Source organism: Ochotona princeps, chromosome 28, assembly GCF_030435755.1.
Source record: "Ochotona princeps isolate mOchPri1 chromosome 28, mOchPri1.hap1, whole genome shotgun sequence".
NCBI classification, from domain to species: Eukaryota; Metazoa; Chordata; class Mammalia; order Lagomorpha; family Ochotonidae; genus Ochotona; species Ochotona princeps.
In genome coordinates, this window is record NC_080859.1 from 25,603,163 (window position 1) to 25,610,591 (window position 7,429).

The 7,429-nt window shown below is 42.2% G+C and overlaps 1 protein-coding gene across 1 annotated transcript; it reads right to left on the minus strand.

The window, feature by feature from the left end:
- Positions 1–5,921: 5,921 nt before the first annotated feature.
- On the minus strand, positions 5,922–6,851 carry LOC101522149 (olfactory receptor 7A10-like). Its single transcript, XM_004593407.2, has one exon. It carries the CDS (start codon positions 6,846–6,848, stop codon positions 5,922–5,924), a length of 927 nt encoding a protein of 308 aa, XP_004593464.2. The 5' UTR covers positions 6,849–6,851.
- Between the last annotated feature and the right edge of the window lie 578 nt (positions 6,852–7,429).

The following is a 7,429-nucleotide window of genomic DNA, read 5'->3' on the forward strand; positions in this document are numbered from 1 at the left end:
CAGAGCTCGACCACAGTACCAGCCAGTGAGTGTCAAGGAAGAGTGTGCACCATGTTGGGCTTGTGAGAAAGATAAGTCTGTTTATAGGTCCTGTGGGGGTATCCTGGGCTCACCACTGTGGGTCTGCCTTACCAGCTGGTATGCACAAGGGCTGGGAGTGGTGATGGGCTAGCTAGGCTTGACCATGGAACTCACCAGCAGTCTTGAGCACTAGGGCAGGGAACAGGCCAGGCTGGTCTAAGCTGTAGCACACAGAGTTGTACCCAAGAATAGGGTGTGGGCTGAGGCAGGCAACAACATCCGTCAACACACACAAAGGCTTTGATTGGGGGTCAGACTGTGCTGCAGGTAAAGCTTATGAATTTCTTCAAAAAAAAAAAAAAAAACAACAGCTTTATAAGGAATTGATCTTATATATAATTTTTGTTTTAATTTAGTTTATTTCTTCTCTAATTTTAACTGTTTGCTTGCTTCTGTTAATTTGGGGTTTGTTTTGTTGTTTTTCCAGGTCCTTCAGATGCACTTATAGAGCATTTATTTGAGGCATTTCTAGTTTCTTGAGTTAGACTCTGATTGCTATGAACTTCCCTTTATGCACTACTTCTTGTGTCCAGTAGGTTTTCATACTGTGTTGTTCGTTTGTTCTCCAGTTTTCATTTCGACTTATTCTAAGACTTGCTGTTCATTCGGAAGCATATTATTTTTCTCCATGTGTTTCCATATTTCCTGGAGTTTGATGGATTGTTAGTTTCTAGCTTTATTTCCCGTTTGAATACACATATAATTTATTTCCTGTTAGAAAATGTATCATATATAAAATATATACATGTATGTATATGCATATATATAACATAACAGGTTTATATGATATGTTTTATATATATATACATATATATATATGTGAAACATGATTTATTTCCTGTTTGAAGATATAACATGGTTTCAAAATGTTTGAATTTGTGGAGATTTGTTTTGTGGCCTGTCATGTGGTCTTTTAATGTTTTTGTGTTAAAATCTACTTTGTCCGTTATCAAAGTGACAACACCAGCACATTTTTTCGTTATGCTGACATGGACTGTGCTTTCACTTTCAGTCTGTGTGTGTCTTTGTGGGTGAGATGTGTCTCTTTTAGACATCAGATAGATGAATCTTGTTTTTGATCCAGTTTGCCAGTCTATGTCTCTATATCAGATTGCATGCAGGGTCACCATTGAAAATTATTGGGTTGGTCCTATAATTTTAACGTTTATTTTCTCATTGTTTGCTTTAGGACTACTTTGTAGCTTTACTAGGGAAATCTCAATATTTATTCTCCTTGATAATGACAATGGCTGTTCTCATTTTCTGTGTGTAGCACATCCTTAAACATCATGTTTAAGTCTCTTCAGGCAGAGGCAGATTCTCTCCCCTACCCTGTAGGGTTTCTGATGACACTTCAGCTGTGAATGTGACTGGAGCTCCTCTCTGGGTTATCTGTGTGTTCACCTGTGGAGAACTTGACTGTGATGTGTATTGTGAGGCTCACTCCTTGTCCTGCCTGCTTGCTATCTTTACTTGGTGAACCCTTTCTGTATGTCAGTGGAGTCCTCAGTTATGATTTCATTGAACACTGCTTCCCATTGTGTCTCGCTCTTCACACTTTCAGGAACTCTTCAGACATGTAAGCTTTATTATTTGATTATATCACACACCATTATTGAATGCTTTTAGCGGTTTCACCAAGTTATTCTAGATTTTTTTGGCAGATTAAGTTTTTCCCAAAAAGATCATCTTCTAGCTCAGAGATTATTCTTCACCAACTCTGTTAATAAGATTTCTATTGTCTTTTTTGGCATTTTGAAATCTCCATTTCTAATATTTCATTTAGATTTTTCTTCAGTGCTTCAGTTTTGCGTGAGAACATTTCATTCATTTCATGCATAGGTTAAGTTCCTGCATCTCCTTCTCATTATTTTTGAGTAGCCTTATGATTACTTTTAAAAATCTTTTTCAGGCAATTCTTTTTCATCTTTGCCTTCTAAACTTGAAATCATTTTTGTTCCTTTGTGGGCTTTGTACTCTCTTCCTCATTCACACTGCTTGTCTATCTCCTTTCAGCCTTAGGTACTGCAGTACAGGTTTTCTTCTAGAGATTGTTCTATCTTTGAGCTATGTCACTGTTATTATAAAGGCGTAAATGATTTTTTAGGCCTTGGTTTGGGTGATGTATGGTGGGAATGGTTTGTGTGCTCTGGTCAGTACTGAAGTGATATGAGAATACAAGGTGACATCCAGGTTAGGCATGGATGATCATTCAGTGGGTAATTGGGATCTTGATTTTGTTGTTTGCTTTTTTGACATAATCTGTGAACTCTTGGGTGGCTGGCCACCCCGGGCAACAATGGCTTGGGTGAAGCCCTTGGGCTGCCCAGTGGAACATTCTGGAGGTTTGGGGTGTTGATTTGCATGGGGACAGGGGGGTTGCACACATGGGAGTGAGTGATGACCTGAGAGTTCATGACCAGTTGAGAAATTACTACAGAGGGACTCTCTTGGCTAAGCTTACTACACATGTAGGTAATCAAGGGACTGAGACCAAATGGTTTAGACAGAGGAACAGGAAGACCTTTAAGGGTCAGAATGAAGTACCAGCACAAGTTGGAGACCTGGGCTAGGGTAGTTCTCGACCATCACCAAGCACCAGTCACTGACTCACACTAAACCTAAAGCTGGGGCCTACCTGGTAGGGCTAGACCACAGTACCCATGATGAGAGTAGGATCTGGGGAGGTGTGATGTTAGCATGTGCCATGACAATACCCAGCATGTGAGAGTATCAGGTCTGGTAGCAGAATCAGTCAGGGGTATGTGGGCTCAACCATGTGGGACTTTAATTTCTTCTGGCACACCCAAGGGCTGCAGATGAGAACAGGCCTGGTTGGGAAGCTCAAGGTTCACCCCAGCTGGGTTGGAGTTCCGACTGGTGAGCATGAGAGCTGGATTGGGGCAGCAGGCTGGGCTGGACATGGCTTCAGCCTCTCTTGGCCCAAGTATGGACTTAGTCTGGGGAGTGACGGACAGCACCAGGACTGCCTCTCTACACTTTTAAAAATAATTATACAACTGGATTTGGTGCAGTAGACTAGTGGCTAAAGTCCTTGCCAATCATACATGCCAGGATTCCATATGGGCACCGGTAGAAGCCTGCAGGACTGCTTCCTATCCAGCTCTCTGCTTGTGGCCTGGGAAAGCAGTTGAGAACTACCCAAAGCCTTGGGACCTAGACACACTTGGGAGACCCAGAAGAAGCACCTGGCTCCTGACTTTAGAATCAGCTCAGCTCTGACTGTTGTGGCCACTTGGGGACTGAACTGTGGGATCTCCCCCCACAGGTTCCTCCAGTACCGCATTTCCAGAGGGAGTGAGCCTGCTGCCTGCCACCCTGCCTCCCAGTGTGCGAGAGACAAGCAGACAGACAGGGGTTCTGTCTAAGCAGTTTCGATTTATTGGGGAGATTCAGTTTCTCATATAGGGTAAGGGATATCCTCAGGTCAGGAATTTCAGGAATTCCAGGAGGGGAGAAACTAGGAGCCAATTACTAGGAGAATGTCAGAGCAAGTAACCTCCCATAGGCCAGGGGTAGGTGAGTGAGATGGCCCTGGTCAATTAGTATTTTTTGAGATGATGTGACTCCTGCCCTGGTTCAAACCCAGGGCTCTGTCCTGGGTACCATCTTGCCCGCCAGTGACCTGGACTGTTAGTCGCCATCTTATTGACTTAGTGACCTCTTTGTCCCTGAGCCCCACATCTCCCCGTTTCTTTGTTAAATAGTGCAGGGATCCATAGAGGTTGTGCCTGTCTTAGGTTGCCTTCTTCTGAGAGTCTTGCCAGTCACTTGCTAGCTGACCAAGCCAATGAGATGGGCTTAAAGGGCTTAGGGTGTGCTAGGCCGTTTTGGCAATTTCTTGAACGATGACATGAATCCAGGCATCAGGAGGGCAGTGATTGGCAGCCAAGTCTTTGACCACTTCAGCCTTTTGGGTCAAGGTCCTTAAGCGCTATTGAATAAGCTGAACACGTTGATTAAAAATGTAGGGACAAAGGGTGAGCAGAAGTAATAAGATAATCAAAGAGCCAGCAAGAGTGGAAATTAAGGTGGTAAGCCACAAAGAGAAATTAAGCAATGACTCGAACCACCTTTGTCTTTGATACTGTTCTCTACCCCTTTTTGTTAACTTTCTCTAATCTTGGCCATAGAATCTTTAACTGTTCCTGAACTATCAGTGTAAAAACAACATTCCTCTCCGACAGGAGCACAAAGTCTGCCTTGTTGGAGGAAGAGGAGATCGAGGGCTCGTCTACTCTCAAGGATAACCTCAGGTAAGGATTTTAAAGATTCCTGTATATTTGTTTCAGGCATAGAATCTTCTCAAACGTTGGCTCCATAGAGTGTACACATTTTGATATTTTTTGTTAAAGGAGACAAATATTTAAAAAAAATTGAAGTAATACTATACTGCTAGAAAATGGCATTGCAATATTACAGAAAGTTAAAAATGAAAAAGGAGAGCTAATTTGGTTTAGTTGCCAAAGTAAAAGATAACTACTGTCTTACTCTCTTTGTGTCATAATTTTAGAGAGCATTATTTTACATACAAAAACACTGAGACAGGGCTCGGCAGCGTGGCCTAGTGGCTAAGGTCCTCGCCTTGATCCCATATGGCCGCTGGTTCTAATCCCGGCAGCTCCACTTCCTCTCTATCTCTCCTCCTCTCAGTATATCTGACTTTGTAATAAAAATAAAATAAGTCTTAAAAAAAAAAACACTGAGACAGGGAGAGGGATGGAATGAGACATGGGGAGATCTTCCATCAGCTGGCTCACTCCTAATTGTACATTATACTAGGTCTGGGCTTCCATGAAGCCAGCAGCTTAATCCTGGTCTCCCAGCTGGGTGACAGGAATCCACACACATCTGCAGCCTTCCCAGATGCATTATCCAGGTGTGTATCAGAAGGGGAATGCTGGGACTCAGGCAGTTGCTTCCATGTGGGTTCCTGGCATCGCAAGCATTAGGTGAACCTGCTGAGTCATATATTCAGGAAGGTTCTTATTCATGTCTCAGAAAGTGTGTGGCAGCTCTGGAAGCCTTACATGTGATAAGCACTCATTGGATTATATGGAAATGTATGTCACTGAGATAATCAGATTTCCTTGTTTTTTGTACTTCAGTTATAATAAATTTCCATAGGATTTTTTTTTGCATGTATATTTTAAGCCTTATGAAGCAATGCTAGGTGGGGTGTGAAAGCTAGTGAAAACAAAGATAAAGTGACAGTGTATCACCTTCCACAAGCCTCATGAAAATAATTACAACCAGGACAGTTTTCTGATAATTTGCCGTTATGTCAGAAGTAGGACAATTTCCTAGAACTCCAATGAAGACACAAGAATTTTGCCAAAATTTCTATCCCAGCAGCAAGGATAGCAACATTGAATTACATGAGTTTAACAAATGGATGGGGATATTCTTATGAGTTTTAAAATTATATATTTTAAAAGCTTTTATGGATTTAAAGTGAACAGGTTTAATGTAATTGTGAAACTAAACTCTAAGAAATTTGCCATATTTCCCTTCTTCAATTGTCCCTTCCTTCTTTTTTTTTTCTTTGCTGTCAGGTGATTTAACCTTTTTATTCATAGTCCTAATGAAAAGCTAAAATAAATGACAAGTATTGACCTACCAGATACACGCAGTGCAATGTAACGGGTCATTCATTTGCAGAGTAATCAGAGGAATTAAGCATTGAAAAAAAGAAAGACAGTGAACACACTAAGCAACCTCTGCCTATTCCTCTTATAAATACATGACTCTGTCTGACCATGAGGCTTGAGACTTGAAATTACTGACACTGCTCAGCCTCAACACTGTGGGTTCCACTATCACTTAGGGAACAACAGCCTTTTCATAGCCCTCTTCATGTCTGTGTTCCTCAGGCTGTAGATGAAGGGGTTGAGCATGGGAGTGACCACAGTGTACATCACAGAAGTTGCTGCAGTTGAGGCTGAACTTGGGGCAGCACTGTCCCTGAGGTACACACCTAAGCTTGTGCCATAAAACAGGGAGACAGCCAAGAGGTGAGAGGCACAGGTGGAAAAGGCTTTATACTTGCCCTGAGCTGATGAGATGGCACGGATGGAGGAGGTGATTTTGGAGTAGGAGTACAGGATGCCAGCCAGGGGACCTACTGCCAGTAGCACAGCTGAAAAGTATATCATGAGGTCATTGAGAAAGGTGTCAGAACAGGCTCTGTGGACCACCTGATTCAACTCACAGAAAAAGTGTTGGATTTCCATGTGTGTGCAGAAACTCAGTCTCAGCACCAATAAACTGTGTAGCAGTGCAAGCAGGAAACTGATGATCCAGCACAATAGAACGAGTTGCACACAGAGTTGGGGATTCATGATGACCATGTAGTGCAGCGGGTGACAGATGGCCACAAGCCGGTCATAGGCCATCACAGCTAGAAGAAAGTTATCTAATTCTGCAAAGATTATGAAGAAGAACATCTGTGTGAGGCAGCCTGCATACGTGATGGCTTGGCTATGTGTCTGGATGTTCACCAGCATCTTGGGGATAGTCGTGGTAATGAAGCAGATGTCAGAGAAGGACAGGTTGGCGAGGAAGAAGTACATGGGCGTGTGGAGGTGGGTTTCTGAGAGGATGGCCAGGATGATGAGTAGGTTCCCACTGACACAGATCACATACATGGAGAGGAACAACCCAAATAGAATAGGCTGCAGTGCTGGGTCCTCTGAGAATCCCAGGAGAAGGAATTCTGAAAACTCAGTTTGGTTTCTCAGTTTCATGTGGTTTAGAGCTCTATCAGGAAGAAGTAGTAGAACCTTAATCACATTCATTAAATACAAATGTAATCAACAGCAGAAATCCCAAATTCGTATTTTCCCATTCAGAATTTAACTCCCACATTTACAAATTGCTTTGTGTTAATATTGTTCCTTCCCATTGGGATCACTAACCAATCTTTCCTTTCTACCCTCAATGCTTCCCTACAGCATAAAATGCTTCTCACCTATAATCACAGATTTTTGGCCACTTGAGGAATATTTATTCATCAGAGGTTAAAAACTCACCATTGATTTTCCAATTGAATGCATGAGGGAAAAAGCAGAGGAAGAAGCACTATATAGTTGCAGTTGCTTGTATCTTAAGAGATAAAGAGATTCAGTTCTGATTGTGAAATAAAGGGATCCTCACTCACGTAGGACAAGTTAAGGCAGAAGTGCTACAATTGTGAGCCATCGAGTCAATCATGTTAAGACAAATCACACAGGATTTCAGATCATAAGACTCAGGATGGAGTAAGTTGTAAATATATATGAAACTGCCTTATGAAGACTCCATTTGCAGAACTAAATTTTAGCCATTT

Bases quoted from the DNA above. Each gene is read 5' to 3' on its own strand.
- LOC101522149 (XM_004593407.2), bottom strand. From the start codon at position 6,848: ATGAAACTGAGAAACCAAACTGAGTTTTCAGAATTCCTTCTCCTGGGA.